The 20,536-nt window shown below is 46.6% G+C and overlaps 1 protein-coding gene across 1 annotated transcript in view; it reads left to right on the forward strand.

Moving 5' to 3' along the window:
• LOC132770362 (probable cation-transporting ATPase 13A5) overlaps window positions 1-18,528 on the forward strand; it is a 111,452-nt gene extending 92,924 nt beyond the window's left edge. The window contains exons 24-30 of the mRNA XM_067466142.1: window positions 374-470; window positions 5,474-5,543; window positions 7,789-7,963; window positions 11,687-11,853; window positions 12,805-12,893; window positions 14,636-14,716; window positions 16,884-18,528. Of these exons, the coding sequence (XP_067322243.1) occupies window positions 374-470; window positions 5,474-5,543; window positions 7,789-7,963; window positions 11,687-11,853; window positions 12,805-12,893; window positions 14,636-14,716; window positions 16,884-17,096 (892 nt within the window). The 3' untranslated portion in view covers window positions 17,097-18,528. The remainder of the gene's footprint in view (window positions 1-373; window positions 471-5,473; window positions 5,544-7,788; window positions 7,964-11,686; window positions 11,854-12,804; window positions 12,894-14,635; window positions 14,717-16,883) is intronic.
• The last annotated feature ends 2,008 nt before the right edge of the window (window positions 18,529-20,536 follow it).

A 20,536-nucleotide genomic window follows, 5' to 3' on the forward strand; every position in this document is an offset into this window, starting at 1 on the left:
GTCTCTTCCAACTCTAGGATTCTAGAATTCTATGAATCAAACATACATATAGAACATACATTACTTGACTTTTATATAGATTGTGTAGTTTACCAGTAAATGGTTGTCTCTGTTCATCCCTCTACTGGCAGAAATTGATATTTTTCAAAGGACTGGCCTTCCTGTCTTTTCCTAGACTTTGGGATTTGGCGCATGGCCATTTTTCTCACAAGCACAAATGCTTTCCTTGGTGAGAACAGTTGCACTCTCTTCTGGGCCCAAAGCATTTCTATGGGTAGCTAGCAATAGTGGTGTGAAGCCTTCTCCTCAGTTGAAACCCTGTGAGATGATCAATGCCATGTTTAACATGTTTTACCACCCTTCTCCATTGCAGGCAAGGCCGTGCCGCCCTCGTGTCCTCCTTTGCGGTGTTCAAATACCTGATCCTGTATGGCATGCTTAACTGCATTGCTTGTTGCCTGCTTTACTGGGTATGTATTCGGATGCAGAAGGGACAGCATCCCTCCATGCGCTCTCCATGCAGTTGTCATGAGCAAGAGAGAACCCAACATCCAAGAAATGGAAAATACAAAGCTTCCTTCTCTTGCGGCATCCCTCCATGTGCACACCATGTACTTGTCATAAGCCAGAGAGAACTCAATATCCAAGAAATGGAAAACACAAGGCAAAATCAATGTATTTTTGGCAGTAGGTCCTGGCAAGCTTTTAAGATGCTCCAAAACCCCACAAAAGGGATACATAGCCTCCTAAGTGGGGAGAGTGAGGTGCCTGCCAAGCAACATTCAGATCTCTAAAAGTTTTTTAGGTTTTTTTTCTCCATGTCAGGAGCGACACTAGAAGCAAGTCGCTTCTAGTGTGAGAGAATTGGCCATCTGCAAGGACGTTTCCCAGGGGATGTTGCCCAGATGGTTTGATGTGAGAGCCGTTCAGCAGTGGAACTCTCTGCCCCGGAGTGTGGTGGAGGCTCCTTCTTTGGAAGCTTTGAAACAGAGGCTGGATGGCCATCTGTCAGGGGTGATTTGAATGCAATATTCCTGCTTCTTGGCAGAATGGGGTTGGACTGGATGATGGCCCAGGAGGTCTCTTCAAACTCTTTGATTCTAGGATTCTATGTTTTCCATCCTGGCTATAAAGTCCTAAACAGTTCTGGCCCAACTTACTTGTCTGAATGTATCTCCCCTTACGAACCATCGAGAACTTTAAGATCATCTGGGGAGGCCTTGCTCTCGGTCCCGCCTTTGTCACAAGTATGTTTGGCAGGGAAGAGAGACAGGGCCTTCTCAGTGGTGGCCCCTCGGCTATGGAACACCTTCCCTATGGAGATCAGTTCTGTTCCCTCACTCTTAACGTTTCGTAGGCAAGTAAAAACATGGCTGTTCGAGCAAGCGTTTACAAATGCAGACTAGCTAATATAGGAAATCAGATGATCTGACAATGGAACTGGACAATGCTTGAGAATAAGGAGACGCTAATGATGTTGTTTTTATTGCTCTTGCGATGTTTTGTACTGTTTAATGTTTTAATCTATATTATGTTTTATGTGTACTGATTTGTTGGAATCCGCCTTGGCTGAGAAAGGCGGTATACAAATACAGTAAATAAATAAATCAATGTCCCCTCATGGGGAGCTGGAGCTGACAGAGGGAGCTCATCTGTGCTCTCCCTGTATTTGAACCTCTGACCTGTTGGTCTTCAGTCCTGTGGGCACAAAAGTTTAACCCATTGTGCCACCAGAGGCTCCTGTTTACACCAAGTGGAGGAGAATGACCAATGGAGCTCCTTAAACAGGGGGGTTGACCGCTCCCTGAAATTTTACTCAGCATTCACACACATAAACATTCATTCATCCATCAAGCATACATTACAATCCCTTCTTCCTGCTCCTGGAGAAGAGGCCCACACGTAGGGCAGATCGCGTTCCCACAATTCTGCCATCCTGCAAATACACCACACTCTCAGCCCTAGAAAACCTCAGAACAGGATCTCCAAAAATTGGAAATGCCTTGGAAGTTAAGAGGGAAATCTCTGACAGGTGACTTCATAGGTCTCCTCTACTCCATTTGCCCAGATGTCAACAGGGGGTTGACATCTGGGAGATGGGCCTGGGAGATGAGATCTGGGAGATGGGCCTGGGAGAACAAAATGAAGCGGGACGCAGGCTGATAGAATTCTGCCAGGAAAACTCGCTGTGTATAACGAATACTCTCTTCCAACAACCTAAAAGACGGCTTTATACATGGACTTCACCAGATGGTCAACACCGAAATCAGATTGACTACATCCTTTGCAGCCAAAGGTGGCGGACATCCATCCAGTCGGAGAAAACAAGACCTGGGGCTGACTGTAGCTCAGATCACGAACTTCTTATTGCCCAATTTAGAATAAAACTAAAGAGAGCAGGGGAAATACACAGACCAGTTAGATATGATCTCACTAACATTCCTAGCGAATATACAGTGGAAGTGAAGAACAGATTTGAAGGACTAGATTTAGTAAACAGAGTCCCAGAAGAACTATGGACAGAAGTCCGCGACATTGTTCAGGAGGCAGCAACAAAGTACGTTCCAAAGAAAAAGAAAACCAAGAAGGCAAAATGGTTGTCTGCTGAGACACTGGAAATAGCCCAAGAAAGGAGGAAAGCAAAAGGAAACAGTGAAAAGGGGAGATATGCCCAGTTAAATGCGCAATTCCAGAGGTTAGCCAGAAGAGATAAGGAACTATTTTCAAATAAGCAATGCATGGAAGTGGAAGAAGACAACAGAATAGGAAGGACAAGAGACCTCTTCCAGAAAATTAGAAACATTGGAGGTAAATTTCAGGCAAAAATTGGTATGATAAGAAACAAAGATGGCAGGGACCTAACAGAAGCTGAAGAGATCAAGAGAAGGTGGCGAGACTATACAGAAGATCTGTATAGGAAGGATAATAAAATTGAGGATAGTTTTGACGGTGTGGTGAATGAATTAGAACCAGACATCCTGAGGAGTGAGGTGGAATGGGCCTTAAGAAGCATTGCTAACAACAAGGCAGCAGGAGACGATGGGATCCCAGCTGAACTGTTTAAAATCTTAAAAGATGATGCTGTCAAGGTGATGCATGCCATCTGCCAGCAAATATGGAAAACACAAGAATGGCCATCAGACTGGAAAAAATCAACTTATATCCCCATACCAAAAAAGGGAAATGCGAAAGACTGCTCCAACTTCCGTACAGTGGCCCTTATTTCTCATGCCAGTAAGGTAATGCTCAAGATCCTGCAAGGAAGACTCCAGCAATACATGGAGCGAGAGTTGCCAGATGTTCAAGCTGGGTTTAGAAAAGGCAGAGGAACGAGAGACCAGATTGCCAATATCCGCTGGATAATGGAGAAAGGCAGGGAGTTTCAGAAAAACATCTACTTCTGCTTCATTGACTATTCTAAAGCCTTTGACTGTGTGGATCATAATAAACTGTGGCAAGTTCTTGGCGGGATGGGCATACCAAGCCACCTTGTCTCTCTCCTGAGGAATCTGTACAAGGACCAAGTAGCAACAGTCAGAACTGACCACGGAACAACAGACTGGTTCAAGATTGGGAAAGGCGTACGGCAAGGCTGCATCCTCTCACCCAACCTTTTTAACTTGTATGCAGAACACATCATGCGAGGATGTGCGGGGCTTGAGGAATGCAAAGCTGGGGTGAAAATTGCTGGAAGAAATATTAACAACCTCAGATATGCAGATGACACCACTCTGATGGCCGAAAGCGAGGAGGAGCTGAGGAGCCTTTTAATCAAGGTGAAAGAAGAAAGCGCAAAAGCCGGGTTGCAGCTAAACGTCAAAAAAACCAAGATTATGGCAACAAGAATGATTGACAACTGGAAAATAGAGGGAGAAACCGTGGAGGCCGTGACAGACTTTGTATTTCTAGGGGCAAAGATGACTGCAGATGCAGACTGTGGCCAGGAAATCAGAAGACGCTTACTTCTTGGGAGGAGAGCAATGTCCAGTCTCGATAAAATAGTGAAGAGTAGAGACATCAGACTGGCAACAAAGATCCACCTAGTCAAAGCCATGGTCTTCCCTGTAGTAGTCACCTACGGAGGTGAGAGCTGGACCTTAGGGAAGGCTGAGCGAAGGAAGATCGATGCTTTTGAGCTGTGGTGTTGGAGGAAAGTGCTGAGAGTGCCTTGGACTGCGAGAAGATCCAACCAGTCCATCCTCCAGGAAATAAAGCCCGACTGCTCACTGGAGGGAAAGATACTAGAGACAAAGTTGAAGTCCTTTGGCCACATCATGAGGAGACAGGAAAGCCTAGAGAAGACAATTATGCTGGGGAAAGTGGAAGGCAAAAGGAAGAGGGGCCGACCAAGGGCAAGATGGATGGATGGCATCCTTGAAGTGACTGGACTGACCTTGAGGGAGCTGGGGGTGGTAACGGCCGACAGGGAGCTCTGGCGTAGGCTGGTCCATGAGGTCACGAAGAGTCGGAGACGACTGAACGAATGAACAACAACAACAACAGGGGGTCCTTTGTGAAGAGGTGGATGCATGCCATATCTAGCATTATACTCCAAGAGAGGAAACCAACTTGCAAGATGGCCATGGATTCTGCCATACAGGGGCCCTTTTGACTGAGTCTTCTGTCTGTTATATGTTGATGGAAACCTAATGTAGACAATCTCCCTCTGGCAAAAGCAAGAGACTCCACTTAGGAAGAAAAAACGAAATGCAAAGAGACAGAATGGGGGACGATGATGCCTGGCTCGAGAGCAGGACGTGTGAAAAAGATCTTGGAGTTCTCATGGACAACAAGTTAAACATGAGCCAGGAATGTGATGTGGCGGCAAAAAAAGCCAGTGGGATGTTGGCCTGCATCAAGAGGAGCCTAGTGTCTAGGTCCAGGGAAGTCATGCTCCCCATGCTCTATTCTGTTTTGGTTAGACCACACCTGGAATATTGTGTCCAATTCTGGGCACCACAATTCAAGAGAGATATTGACAAGCTGGAATGTGTCCAGAGGAGGGCGACTAAAATGATCAAGGGTCTGGAGAACAAGCCCTATGAGGAGTGGCTTAAGGAGCTGGGCATGTTTAGCCTTAAGAAGAGAAGGCTGAGAGGAGACATGATAGCCATGTATAAATATGTGAGAGGAAGCCACAGGGAGGAGGAGGGAGCAAGCTTCCTTTCTGCTTCCCTGGAGACTAGGACGCAATGGAGCAATGGCTTCAAACTACAAGAGAGGAGATTCCATCTGAACATGAGGAAGAACTTCCTGACTGTGAGAGCCGTTCAGCAGTGGAACTCTCTGCCCTGGAGTGTGGTGGAGGCTCCTTCTTTGGAAGCTTTTGAGCAGAGGCTGGATGGCCATCTGTCAGGGGTGATTTGAATGCAATATTCCTGCTTCTTGGCAGAATGGGGTTGGACTGGACGGTCCATGAGGTCTCTTCCAACTCTTTGATTCTATGATTCTATGACTTCTTTTCTTCTTTCAGCAAATGCAGCTTCTTGGGAATTACCAGTTCCTCCTGCAAGATGGCATTGCCATGGTTGCCTGCCTAACAAGTAAGCAGCCTGTCCTTTGTCCTACCTTCTCCCATTCCTCTCCTCATATCCCTGTGGGGTGGGAGCAAGCACTGCGGAGTGATGGGCAAACCATGCCCTCAAGATGTGGCCCATGCTCCTGGCAGACCTAGCATTGAGTCCCGTTTGCTGGGAGCAGCTTGCCAGAACAAACCCTTGCTTGGGTCCAAGTTCTGCTGAGCCTTTAGGGCAGGTGGGCTCCTGCAGTTTTGGGGAAGCCACCAAAAAGGCCTCTACACAATCCCAAACCTAGCAATCTCCGATGGCGCTTTGGAGACCCTTATCTCTGTGCTCCTGGTCACCTTTCCTTTTCTCCAACCCTTTCCAATGAAGGAGTGAAAACAGAGGCAGAGCTTTATGTTGGAGCTCAGCCTGTGATTGCATTTCTGGATCAGGTGCTTTGGATGTGGGGAGTTATGTCAATGAGTTGCAAGATGAGTTTCAAGATGGCCATGGTTTGGCCATCTTGATGAAGAGATATTGATGCAGAGAATGACCAGGAGATCCCTCTTCAAAGTGTAGTTTCCCATGAGAATGTCCCTGAAGGGTGTGGGGATGATGGTGTGCTTTCTGAATTGTTACCAGAGAGTTCCCATGATAGGGAACATGAAAATAGTTTGGCACCTGGCCCAGCTGCAGAAATTAATGAGGAAATAGATAGAGGGGAAGAGATCAGTCAAAACAGGAGAGCCGAACAGTGGCTTTGGCATTCTGCCAGACTCTGAGAGAAAAAGATAAGAAATTCTCAGCTAAGGCGAAACCAATTTCTGAGTGCTAGAGACATAGCTAACGAGGAGACAAAAGTCCCAAGCACAGGAAATGAGGAAATAGATAGATGGGAAGAGATCAGTCAAAACAGGAGAGCCGAACAGTGGCTTTGGCGTTCTGCCAGGCTCTGAGAGAAAAAGATAAGAAATTCTCAGCTAAAGCGAAACTGATTTCTGAGTGCTAGAGACATAGCTAACGAGGAGACAAAAGTCCCAAGCACAGGAAATGAGGAAATAGATAGATGGGAAGAGATCAGTCAAAACAGGAGAGCTGAACAGTGGCTTTGGCATTCTGCCAGACTCTGAGAGAAAAAGATAAGAAATTCTCAGCTAAAGCGAAACCAATTTCTGAATGCTAGAGACATAGCTAACGAGGAGACAAAAGTCCCAAGCACAGGAAATGAGGAAATAGATAGATGGGAAGAGATCAGTCAAAACAGGAGAGCCGAACAGTGGCTTTGGCGTTCTGCCAGGCTCTGAGAGAAAAAGATAAGAAATTCTCAGCTAAAGCGAAACTGATTTCTGAGTGCTAGAGACATAGCTAACGAGGAGACAAAAGTCCCAAGCACAGGAAATGAGGAAATAGATAGATGGGAAGAGATCAGTCAAAACAGGAGAGCTGAACAGTGGCTTTGGCATTCTGCCAGACTCTGAGAGAAAAAGATAAGAAATTCTCAGCTAAAGCGAAACCAATTTCTGAATGCTAGAGACATAGCTAACGAGGAGACAAAAGTCCCAAGCACAGGAAATGAGGAAATAGATAGATGGGAAGAGATCAGTCAAAACAGGAGAGCCGAACAGTGGCTTTGGCGTTCTGCCAGACTCTGAGAGAAAAAGATAAGAAATTCTCAGCTAAGGCGAAACCAATTTCTGAGTGCTAGAGATATAGCTAACGAGGAGATAAAAGTCCCAAGCACAGGAAATGTAGTCAGATGAAGCATCGTTTGGAATCAAGTCAAAATCTCGTCCTTGTTCATGGAAGCTTTGCTTGGAAAATTCATGCTTTATGGACCTTTGTTTCATGGTTTTGATTCTTGGATTCTATGCTTCTATATTCATGCCTTGGATTCATGTTTCCTGATTTTATTTGGAAAGTTTTGACTTTGTTTTTATGGACTTTGCTGGACTATCACTCTGGACTACTTTGTTCCTGCTTATCTTCCTACCTAATTGGATTTACCTATTTCTTTAAAGTGCTTTTTTTACCTTACTGCTTTTTCATTATCTTCAATAAAAGGATTGTTTTCTATCCAGCGGTGTGGTGTTTAACGTCAGAGGGCTTTTCCTGTCCTGGAGTGCAACACTTTATGGTTCTGCCACTCTTTCTGCCCAGCTCCAGTCTGGCTGTCCTTTCTGGCCCTTGGGTTTAAGATAATTGTTGTTGCATAGGATGGGGATGCCTTGGGACTCCATCCTTCCATCCATCCTTGACTGTTCCCCTCCTTTCCTTCCCTCTGCAGTGAGCCTGACGCAAGCCCACCCCAGGCTGGCCCCCTTCCGCCCCTCCGGGCGCCTCATCTCCCCACCACTTCTGGCCTCCATCATCTTCAGCATCCTCTCGGCCCTCGTCATCCAAACCTGCGGCTTCGTCTTTGTCAAGCAGCAGCCCTGGTATGCAGAGGTGCGCCACTACAGGTGAGCTCTCTGGACAGAGGCCATGGGGGTATCTTCACCATGGGATGGATGCCGTTTTGCAGCACTTGAACTGCCATGGCTCAGTGCCATGGAATCTTGAGAGTTGTAGTTTGGTTAGATATTTATTTACCCTTCTCTGGGTGCATCTATACTAGGGAATGAATGCTATTTGATACTGCATTTCACCACTATGGCTCAAATCTATGGAGTTGTTTATTTACTTTATTTATTTGTATTCCGCTCTCTCTCAGCCCGTAGGCAACTCAGAGCGGTTTACAACCAAGTCAGTATACAAAGTGCACAACATTAGCATTTAAAACACTAACCAAGGCAACTACATCAATATAACATCAATACATCCCTATAACTAATCCATCACGTCTCATCAGCAAAGTCATAGTCCGATCTCCTTGTCCATTATTCCAAGTTCCATGATCAATCGATTAATTGCACTGCTTAATTAAACGCCTGTTCAAAGAGCCAGGTCTTCACTCTTCTCCTGAACGCCAGCAGGGAGGAGGCCGATCTAATGTCTGCGGGCAGGACGTTCCACAGCTGAGGGGCCACCACTGAGAAGGCCCTGTCTCTCGCCCCTGCCAGCCGTGCTTGTGAGGCTGGTGGGATCGAGAGCAGGGCCTCCCCGGACGATCTTAATGTCCTAACTGGTTCATAGGAGATGCATTCGGACAGATAGGTCGGGCCAGAACCGTTTAGGGCTTTAAAGGCTAAAGCCAGCACCTTGAATTGTGCCCGGTAGCAAATTGGCAGCCAGTGGAGCTGGCGCAACAGAGGAGTGGTGTGCTCCCTGAGTGCTGCTCCTGTTAATAACCTGGCTGCCGATCGTTGGACTAGTTGGAGCTTCCAAGCAGTCTTCATAGGCAACCCCACGTAGAGAGCGTTGCAGTAGTCTATACGGGATGTAACCAGCGCGTGGACTACCGTGGCCAAGTCAGACTTCCCAAGGTACGGGCGCAGCTGGCGCACAAGTTTTAATTGTGCAAATGCTCCCCTGGTCACCACCGAAACCCGGCGTTCCAGGCTTGTTGTTTGGTGAGCCTCCAACACTCTTTGGCAGAGAAGGCTAAAGACCTTGCAAAGCTATTACTCACAAGATTTTTTAATATTGAACCATGACAGTTCAAGCAATTGTTAAGTGACCTTACCTGTACAGTGCAAATGGAGATCCTAAGGCAGTGGTTCTCAACCTGTGGGTCCCCAGATGTTTTGGCCTACAACTCCCAGAAATCCCAGCCAGTTTACCAGCTGTTGGGATTTCTGGGAGTTGAAGGCCAAAACATCTGGGGACCCACAGGTTGAGAACCACTGTCCTAAGGGCAGCCATTTTCACTTGGCTTTTGCTGCTCCTCCATGGTTTCTTCCTATGCAGCAGATTTCCTTGCATCCCTAGATCAAAGCTTTCTAAACTGTGTGTTACAAAAATGTGTGTGTCGGCTGCAGTGTGTGGGTGTTGTTGTGTGAACGTAACAAGAAGTCACTAAGCCTATCAATATAAAATGAAAGGTTTTATTACTGATTTATTATTTATTTAGAGCTTTTATAACCCGGTCTTCTCGACCTCCGAGGAGGGGCTCAGACCGGCTAACAACAGAGAATCAATATACAAATAAACTAAAGCATAATAACATCATAATACATTAATACATTAAAACACATTAAAATACAGATCAAGAATGACATAAAGCTAATTCGTCAAGGTAAATCACAAATTCACCACCATCCGCCTTGTGGTCAACAGTTATTGATTCGATCATCAATCTGAGAATGCTAAGTTCCAGAGCCAAGATTTTACCATCTTTCTGAAAGTCAGGAGGGAGGGGGCAGATCTGATCTCTATCAGGAGAGAGTTCCACAGCTGAGGGGCCACCACCGAGAAGGCCCTGTCCCTCGTCCCCACCAGACGCGATTGCGAAGGTGGTGGGACCGAGAGCAAGGCCCCTCCAGAAGATCTTAACAATCTTGATGGTTCGTAGGGGAGAATCCGTTCGGACAGGTAAACTGGGCCAGAGTCGTTTAGGGCTTTATAGGTCAACACCAGCACTTTGAATTGTGCTTGGAAGCTGATTGGCAGCCAGTGGAGTAGTATGCTCCCTGTACCCCGCTCCTGTTAGTAATCCGGCTGCCGCACGTTGGACTAGTTATAGCTTCCGGGCAGTCTTCAGAGGCAACCCCATGTAGAGAGCGTTGCAGTAGTCTATACGGGATGTAACCAGAGCGTGGACCACCGTGGCCAAGTCAGACTTTCATGAGACGTGAGTCTCCTTTGTGGAGAGAAAAGGCAAGGTATAAATAAACATAATAAATCCTCAAAAGGTGCCTTGTCCACAGATGCAGACAAAACATTAGGAGAAAATGTTGCTAGAAACACGGTCATACACCACAGAAACCAGACAACACCCCAGTGATTCCCACAATACATTAAACATCATTAACACCAGAAGGAGGAGGAGGAGGTGGAGGAGGTTCACCGATAGAATCATACAATAATAGAATCAAAGAGTTGGAAGAGACCTCCTGGGCCATCCAGTCCAACCTTATTCTTCCAAGAAGCAGGAATATTGCATTCAAATCACCCCTGACAGATGGCCATCCAGCCTCTGTTTCAAAGTTTCCAAAGGAGGAGCCTCCACCACATTCCCTCCGGGGCAGAGAATTCCACTGCTGAACGGCTCTCACAGTCAGGAAGTTCTTCCTCATGTTCAGATGGAATCTCCTCTCTTGTAGTTTGAAGCCATTGTTCCATTGCGTCCTAGTCTCCAGGGAAGCAGAAAACAAGCTTGCTCCCTCCTCCTCCCTGTGGCTTCCTCTCACATATTTATACATGGCCTTCATCATGTCTCCTCTCAGCCTTCTCTTCTTCAGGCTAAACATGCCCAGCTCCTTAAGCCGCTCCTCATAGGGCTTGTTCTCCAGACCCTTGATCATTTTAGTCACCCTCCTCTGGACACATTCCAGCTTGTTAACATCTCTCTTGAATTGTGTTGCCCAGAATTGGACACAATATTCCAGGTGTGGTCTAACCAAAGCGGAATAGAGCATGGAGAGCATGACTTCCCTAGATCTAGACACAATGCTCCTCTTGATGCAGGCCAAAATCCCATTGGCTTTTTTTGCCACCACATCACATTGTTGGCTCATGTTGAACTTGTTGTCCACGAGGACTCCAAGATTTTTATCGCACGTACTGCTCTCGAGCCAGGTGTCCCCCATTCTATCTCTTTGCATTTCGTTTTTTCTGCCTAAGTGGAGTATCTTGCATTTGTCCCTGTTGAACTTCATTTTGTTAGTTTTGGCCCATCTCTCTAGTTTGTCAAGATTATTTAAGATACAAATTATGTGTGTGTGTGTGTGTGTGTGTGTTTGTATGTTTTCTTATAAGGGGTTGACTTACCTTTTGGTTTGCTAGTAGAACTGAATTACTGTGTCACGAAATGATGCATATGATGTCTAAAAAGGGTGTCACCAGCACGAAATGCTTGGAAAACTTTGACCCAAATACTCTGAAGGTCTTCATCCTGGAAGCTGTGATCCTGGCAGCACCTCTGGTCCTTTTAAGCAAGCAAGGATCTTTTGGGCTCCAGCCTTGGCTCATGTTAAGACCAGAGCATGTTCCTCCAGGCCAAAAACAAGGGGCCCGAGAGAGACAGAGAGTAGAAGATTGGGATGATGGAAGAGGCCATTTCCAGGGTCTGCTTTTCCTTCCAGCCCGTGCCCCTCTGGCAACCACTCCTCCGAAGGCACATTGGCCGTAGGTCACCCGGTGCTGAGCTACGAGGACACCACCATCTACCACCTGTGCAGCCTCGACTGCTGCATCCTGGCTTTCATCTTCTGCAAAGGGAGGCCCTTCCGGAAGCCCGTCTACACTAACTGTGAGTCCAAATACATTCCCAGTATTTCAGGCTTTCGACAGGAGTGCTAAGCAGTGTGATATCAGGAGTGTTATTTCCTGAGGACTTTCCTGGTTGTAATTTATTTATTTATTTATTTACATCATTTCTATCCCGCCCATATCAGCCCGGAGGCGACTCAGGGCGGTATACACAGTCGGCACAATTCGATGCCATAAAAATACATACAGTAATAAAGCAAAAACATTAAAGTGCATTTAAACATAAGGTAAAAAGGTAAAGGTAGTCCCCTGACATTAAGTCCAGTCATGTCTGACTCTGGGGTGTGGTGCTCATCTCCATTTCTAAGCCGAAGAGCCAGCGTTGTCCGTAGACACCTCCAAGGTCATGTGGCCGGCATGACTGCATGGAGCGCCGTTACCTTCCCGCCGGAGCGGTACCTATTGATCTACTCACATTTGCATGTTTTTGAACTGCTAGGTTGGCAGAAGCTAGGGCTGACAGCGGAAGCTCACGCCGCTCCCCATAAAGACAGTGCATAATTCAATCCTCAACCGTTCCATTGTCTTGGTCGTTCCTGGGTCATTTTCCAGCTCTAGTTTGTCTATTTATTCCGGGGTTCCGAATGCTTGCTCAAAGAGCCAAGTTTTTACTCATTTTTGGAAAGTCAGGAGGGAGGGGGCTGATCTAATATCCCTAGGCAGGGAGTTCCACAGCCGAGGGGCCACCACAGAGAAGGCCCTGTCTCTCGTCCCCACCAGACGTGCTTGCGATTTTGCATTTGTGAGGTTTTGAGATGACAGATGACAGATCTCCATGGTTTCCACAGCTGATGAAGTATGTCCTCACTAAGGATTTTCTAGGCCCTCCAGAGGTATCCTGGGCCAGAAGTCCTCCTTTCCAATCTGCTACAGGAAGAGCATCATGGGATTCATTGGGCCTTTCCCCTTTTGTTTCCCTGATTTTCCCCAGATGTTTTCTCCTGCCTGATGTCCATCTGGTTCGGGATTTCGGTGTTCATTCTCTTTGCCGACACAGATGTTGTGTACAAGGGGCTACAGGTGAGTCTACAACAGTGGTTCTCAACTTGGGGTCTCCAGATGTTTTTGGCCTTCAACTCCCAGAAATCCTGACAGCTGGGATTTCTGGGAGTTGTAGGCCAAAAACACCTGGGGACCCCAGGTTGAGAACCACTGGTCTACAAGGTGCTCTGAAGGAAGAGGCATGTCCCATTCCCTTTGCAAGCAAATCGTCTCTTGGCCAATCTGATGTAAGGGAATGGCCAATGGACCACTGACATAGTCATGCCCATTGGCTACCGTTGTTCCTTCCCTGCGCAGAAGTTCAGCTGGGACCCATGGCTTGTGGACCAGCATCTGCCCATAGTACATTTAGAACATGCCCGGGCAATGGGAAACCAGAATTGGAGCCCATGGGGTGCATCTACACTCTCAAATGAATGCAGTTTGACTTCACTTTAACTGTGATTGCTTGATGATATGGAATCCTGGGATGTTTGGTGAGATACCCTACACCATACAATGAAGGTGATTTGACTTCTCTTGAGCTGCCCTAACTCTGGAATCCTGGGAGTTGTAGTTTTGCAAGACTGTTCTCTTCCAAAAAGCCCTGGATGAAGAAGCTGTTCTTCTTAAGAAAGGCCCTCAAGAACAGAAGCTCTAGACATCTGCCCTTCATATATTAAAGTCCATCTGATGCCAAATAACCACACTGACTTTCTGAGGCAGGTGCCAAATGCCCAAGAGGACCACTGTTGTCCTCCATGTCGTTGAGGGCAGATGGAGGCTCATCAGGTATATTACATGGTGGAGGCTTAGATTGAAGGAGCTTGCTGGGGGGCACTAAGTTTGGCCCATTTGGGTCTTTTGTGCAGCAGTAGCTCTGAGCAAAAGGTTGTGTTGGAGACATTGTCCACATCCATGGGAAGTATTTCCTCCCTTCCACAAGGCAAACTGTGTGACCAAGCACCAGGTTCTAGGATCTGTGTCTTTTGTGTGGCCAAAGGTACAGAAAATGCACTAGAATCATAGAATCAAAGAGTTGGAAGACACCTCATGGGCCATCCAGTCCAACCCCATTCTGCCAAGAAGCAGGAATATTGCATTCAAATCACCCCTGACAAATGGCCATCCAGCCTCTGCTTAAAAGCTTCCAAAGAAGGAGCCTCCACCACACTCCGGGGCAGAGAGTTCCACTGCTGAATGGCTCTCACAGTCAGGAAGTTCTTCCTCATGTTCAGATGGAATCTCCTCTCTTGTAGTTTGAAGCCATTGTTCCATTGTGTCCTAGTCTCCAGGGAAGCAGAAAGGAAGCTTGCTCCCTCCTCCCTGTGGCTTCCTCTCACATATTTATCCATGGCTATCATATCTCCTCTCAGCCTTCCCTTCTTCAGGCTAAACATGTCCAGTTCCCTAAGCCGCTCCTCATAGGGCTTGTTCTCCAGACCCTTGATCATTTTAGTCGCCCTCCTCTGGACACATTCCAGCTTGTCAATATCTCTCTTGAATTGTGGTGCCCAGAATTGGACACAATATTCCAGATAAAATGAAATACAGGGGCACCACTGACCCCAAAGGTATCACCAATACGAAGCCAATGAGTCCAACCCTATGCTACGTGGTGTTTTCCCAGGTATGGCATTGTCTTCTCTGTAAGACAGTTGGGTGCAGCTGCGTCCCTTGAAAAGCCAGAACACCATCTTTGGCTTCGTATGTATATATGTATAGTCCCTCTCAAATGGGGTGCCCCAGACCTCTTCCTGACCCCCTTTTCTTTCCTGCAGCTCCTCTGCATCCCTACTCTCTGGAGGGTTTGGATTCTGGTCATGATGGCGGTCCGGTTTGCCGTCTCCTTTTTTGTGGAGGTAAGCAGCCACTGTGAATTTTTAGCTTTCTCCTTCTTAAGTTTCCCTGGACTTCAGTTTTCCTGTCTGAGAAGAATGGTAAGCAATATTGTTGGAACCTGGCCCAACGGAGGCCGAGAAAAGGGGAGTGGAGTTGCCTTCAAACACTTGGGGAGGAAGCAGGCCCTCCGTTCATCATTTTCAGAACTAAACATGGAGTGAACAATGGACAGCAGACCTTTTCATGTCAAACTCTTGATTGGGAAGAGCATTGTTTCCCCATTGCCTCCCAGCTCTCTCATTCATGGGGCTGAACCCAACCTTGCCATACATCACAACAATAACAGCAAAGCAGTCCACCAGGAAATCATATTCATCATCATCATATTTAATTACTTATTAATCACCCTCCATCTGAGATGCTCTAGAACAGTGTCTCTCAACCTGGGGGTCGGGACCCCTGGGGGGGTCGCGAGAGGGTGTCCGAGGGGTCACCGAAGACCATCAGAAAACACAGTATTTTCTCTTGAACATCTGAGTTACGTGTGGAAAGTTAGGTCCAATTCTATTGTTGGTGGAGTTCAGAATGCTCTTTGATTGTAGGTGAACTATAAATCCCAGCAACTACAACTCCCAAATGCCAAGGTCTATTTCCCCCAAACTCCACTAATGTTCGCATTTGGGCAGATGGAATATTCGTGCCAAATTTGGTCCTGATCCATCATTGTTTGAGTCCACAGATGTAGATGAACTACACCTCCCAAACTCAGGATCCATGCCCACCAAACCCTGCTAGTGTTTTCTGATGGCCATGGGAGTTTTGTGTGCCAAGATTGGTTCAGTTCCATCATTGGTGGAGATCTGAATGCTCTTGATTGTAGGTGAACTATAAATCCCAACAAGGACAACTCTCAAATGACAAAACCAGTCCCTCCCCCCAACCCCACTAGTATTCAAATTTGGGCCTATTGGGTATTTGTGCCAAGTTTGGTCCAGTGAATGAAAATACATCCTGCATACTTACATGACGATTCATAACAGCAGCAAAATTACAGTTGTGAGGTAGCAACAAAAATAATTATATGGTTGGGGGTCACCACAACATGAGGAACTGTATCAAGGGGTCGCGGCATTAGAAGGTTGAGAACCACTGCTCTAGAAAATGAGGACTGCTTTGCTGTTATTGTTGTGATATACAGCAAGGCTGGGTTCAACCCCATGAATGAGAGAGGTGGGATTAAAGATTCATTGAATCTTAGAGCTGGAAGGGACCCAAGGGCCATTCAGTCTGAGTCTCCTTCTTCCTTGCAGAAATGCATAACTAAGGCATTCCTAAGAGATGCCCATCCAGTCTCTGTTTATAGCTTTCCAAAGGTGGAGAGCCCAACAGCCTTCCTGGTGGACCATTCCATTGTTAAACATGTTTCCAGTCCCGAGTTCCTTCCTAATGTTTAGATGCAAGCTCTTTTTCTTCCAAACTGCTGCATCTTCTAGAAGCAGGAAAAAACTTGCTTCTTCTTCTTCTCTGTGACATCCTTTCAGCATGGCTTCTCTTCTCCAAGCTGTTTCTTTAAAACATAAGCTGCCACCATTGAGTTCTTGATTTCTGCTTAAAGCCGCTTTTAAACCTTTATGCACAGAGGCACACTTGAGTCAGATGTGATGAGCAATAAACAATAATGTTTATTAACAAGAACAGGAACAATGCAGGAACTAAACTTGGCTGTTACAGAGATTTGTCTAGAAAGCATGTGGTTACATAAACAGTTCTGACTTTATTGCACAAGAAATTCTTCTTTCTCTCTCCAAACAAGAATCCCAACAGGATAGTTTCTCTGACAGTAATTCTCCACCAGCACAGATAGTCCTAACCTGGATCTATCTATCTGTTTCCCAGCTATCCTCCTAATAGCTGTAAACTCCTCACTAACTAACCCTGCTAGCAACTCTGGCCAATCTCAGGCCTTTTCCTAACCCTCTACACTACTCCAAACTACAAACACCCTCTCCCTTCAACACCCAAGTTCAATCTCCTGACAGGGATTTCATAACCTCTCTTTAAAGACATTTTTTTTCCTTTTGCCAAGTTATGCTTTGCCCACTCTAACTCGGCCAATCACATTCCTCTCTCATTTTTCTCCAAAAGCTGGTCTTACTAAACACGCCTTCCTTCCCTTCTTCTTTGCAGGATGCCCTCCTGGAGAACCATCGCCTGTGGCTCTGGGTGAAGGCCCGCTTCCGGATCCACTCCGCCAGCAAATACCGGAAGCTACAAAGGCAGATGGATGGGGATGTGTCTTGGCCTCCGACGAACCACAAAGATTTTGCAGCAGATGGGGAAAGCAATCGAAAAAGCGAAGTCTACATCAACCCCTGTTATGAGAGCAGCAAAGAGGACTAGCTGGCTGGTGGACAAGGGCTTGCTCGCCAAGTCATCTCACTGGCGTTCTTGTGGTGTGTTTTGATATGTGACTCCAGCTTCCCTGCGGGTTCAGGGTCCCCACATGCTTAGGCTCCGAAGGTCAAATGAGACACGAATGAGGGGAAGGCAAAGGACAGAGACTTCATTCCCTCGTCCAAAGTGGATGCCAGGATGGTCTGCTTTCTCCCATCTGACATAAAGGCAGAGACATCTATAAGAGTTTGACAGCTATTCAAACATTGACCTTTTGTCACTCTGAGCACTGATTGGTGCAGGCTGGTTTTTATTTATTTATTGTATCAGGAGCAAACCAATGTATTCCTGCTTCTTGGCAGAATGGGGTTGGACTGGATGGCCCATGAGGTCTCTTCCAACTCTAGGATTCTATGTACAGAAGCACCCTTTGGGTTCAGCAGTCACCCAGTTCCCAATCCGCCTCACAGGAGCATTGCCATGCCCACATTTTATTAGCTTCTCTATGAGAACGCCTTGGGGAACCTTGTCAAAGGTTTTATTGAAAGGAGGGAAGGAGGAGAGAGCAGGGCCCCAATCCTCCCATGGCTTCCTTGAGCCTTGTCTTGGGAAGGATTCACTCCCAGAGGTGTCATCTGGGGAATTCCCTGCCTGGAAAGCACCGGGCTTCAGATGCAATGAGGTTCCAAACACTGCCATTCCTGTTGATCGGTCAGCACCTACGCAGCCTTTGCACCACATAAGGAAAAGCACTGAGCATGCGGGTCTGTGTTGGGTGGCAGGACTGGGAAATTCCCTTTATGAGCTCAGTTCCTACACAACTCTCCAGATCCAGAAGGACATACTTATCTGAGCTCCTTTTTCTCCAACATCTTCTTTGGATTCTGCCTTAGGGCAGGAAGGAGCATGCTCTCTTGCCTGCCCAGCCTCACATTGCAATCTTACAGGTTGCTGAGTAATACACAACAGTGAGGGCCAGAAAGGAGGATGAGCCAAAGGACTCATGGGTTTTTGTTTTGTTTTAGGGTTCAGACAAGGCTACACCCAAAGCTCCCCAAACAAGGCGCCAAATGACTCACTCAGGCTTTGAGGTGTGAGATGAGCACCCACACACCTTCCTTGTGTTTTGCATAGAGGTGAAACTGGCAGAAGGAAAATTGAGGTCACACAATCCTGGAATCCTAGAGTTGGAAGAACCTCCAAAATCCATCCTGCCCAACCCTCTCCTGCCAGGCAGGAAGACATCATCCAAGCCCTCCTGGCAGATGGCCATCCAGCTTCTGCTTAAAAACCCCCAGAGAAATGGACTCTAGCCTCTTCTGTATTGCTATATAATCCAGATAATCAAACCAGATAATCCACACTGCTTGTGACATCAGAGCCAGCTCTGCCAATCAGCGTGAAGCCAGCCCAGCTGGGCATTCATACATGCATGCATGCATGCATGCAAAAAAAAAAAAAAAAAAAGACTGAACTGTATAAAATGTGTGTTTTATCTGTATCATGACATGTCAACTTCTTTGAGCACCTTACCGCTGGCTGTCATCCTTTCCAGCCAGATCAAATAAAATACCTTGGTTACTTCTGCTTCATCTGTTGAGACTTCTTTGATTGGAGAACACTGGGTTTTAGTTTTGGGTCTCTCCAGGCTCAGACTCTGCAGCCCAGTACCGGATCTCATTGTTTGCTTGTCCATTCTCGTTATTCATGTATCGGGTTTCATTATCATAGAATCCTAGAATCAAAGAGTTGGAAGAGACCTCCTGGGCCATCCCGTCCAACCCCATTCTGCCAAGAAGCAGGAATATTGCATCCAAATCACCCCTGACAGATGGCCATCCAGCCTCTGTTTCAAAGCTTCCAAAGAAGGAGCCTCCACCACCCTCCGGGGCAGAGAGTTCCACTGCTGAACGGCTCTCACAGTCAGGAAGCTCTTCCTCGTGTTCAGATGGAATCTCCTCTCTTGTAGTTTGAAGCCATTGTTCCGCCTCCTAGTCTCCAAGGAAGCAGAAAACAAGCTTGCTCCCTCCTCCCTGTGGCTTCCTCTCACATATTTATACATGGCTATCGTATCTCCTCTCAACCTTCTCTTCTTCAGGCTAAATATTCCCAGCTCCTTAAGCCGCTCCTCATAGGGCTTGTTCTCCAGACCCTTGATCATTTGAGTCGCCCTCCTCTGGACACATGCCAGCTTGTCAATATCTCCCTTCAATTGTGGTGCCCAGAATTGGACACAATATTCCAGGTGTGGTCTAACCAAGGCGGAATAGAGCATGGGGAGCATGACTTCCCTGGATCTAGACACTAGGTTCCTCTTGATGCAGGCCACAATCCCATTGGCTTTTTTGCCGCTGCATCACATTCCTGGCTCATGTTTAACTTGTTGTCCACGAGGACTCCAAGATCTTTTTCACACGTCCTGCTCTCGAGCCAGGCCTCATTGTCCCCCATTCTATATCTTTGCATTTCATTTTTCCTGCCAAAGTGGAGTCTCTTGCATTTGTCACTGTTGAACTCCCATTTGTTAGTTTTGGCCCATCATCTCTCTCATCTGTCAAGATCATTTTGAGTCCTACTCCTGCCCTCTGGAGTATTGGCTCTCCCTCCCAATTTGGTGTTGTCTGCAAACTTGATGATCCTGCCTTCTATCCACTGTCTCAATCTCACTATCCACAAACTGCTCTAAATTTTCTCGATTTCACTACTTGAATCCATGGCTCTATTCCATCCCAGTTTCCAGAGTACCAGAAACCAAGCTCACCCATTCCTCCTCAATGGAACACCCTTCCAAATATCCAAACATGGCTCTTGCTTCTCCCAGATTTCTCCCAGCCCTTCCCTTTGGGTCATGTTGTGCTATGGAGTTTTGGGAATAATTCCAAATATTCTGTTCCGTCTCCCAGGAGCCTGATTTTCCTCACTTTAAAGTTGCTTGAGGTTGCTTCCTCTTGCATTTTCTCCCAGGGCTGCTGCATCTTTGCAAGAGTCCTGAAAGTTAATAGTATCAGAGTCTGCAGGTCTCTTTGCAACCATTGGCTTAGAGAGCAGCTCTTTGAGTTTAGGGACTGCCTTTTCTCTCAGGGAAAGATCTCCATTTTAGATTCTCCCCTGCCTTTTCAGTTTGAGGAAAGATTTCAGAAGTGCTGATGGCTAAGCAGTTAGCTCTGGTAGAACCATTGCAAAAACTACACTATAGATAAGTATTAAGCTAAACTGAGTAAGATATATTAAGCTATAGATAGTATAGATAGTGTATTGAGCTGTATTGAGATGTTTTAGACAGATAGGCTTAGTTGAGAAGATTGAGTTATAGAGAGAGTGTGTCATGACTGCTCTGTCTCTGTGACAGCGTGAGTGGCGCCACCTATGTATAGAACTGTTAGTTGCAAGGTTTTAACTGTTGTATCATGCTTAATCCTGCCCCTTTTTACACTGCTTATGTATAA

This window comes from Anolis sagrei, chromosome 3 (genome assembly GCF_037176765.1).
Source record: "Anolis sagrei isolate rAnoSag1 chromosome 3, rAnoSag1.mat, whole genome shotgun sequence".
NCBI lineage: Eukaryota > Metazoa > Chordata > Lepidosauria > Squamata > Dactyloidae > Anolis > Anolis sagrei.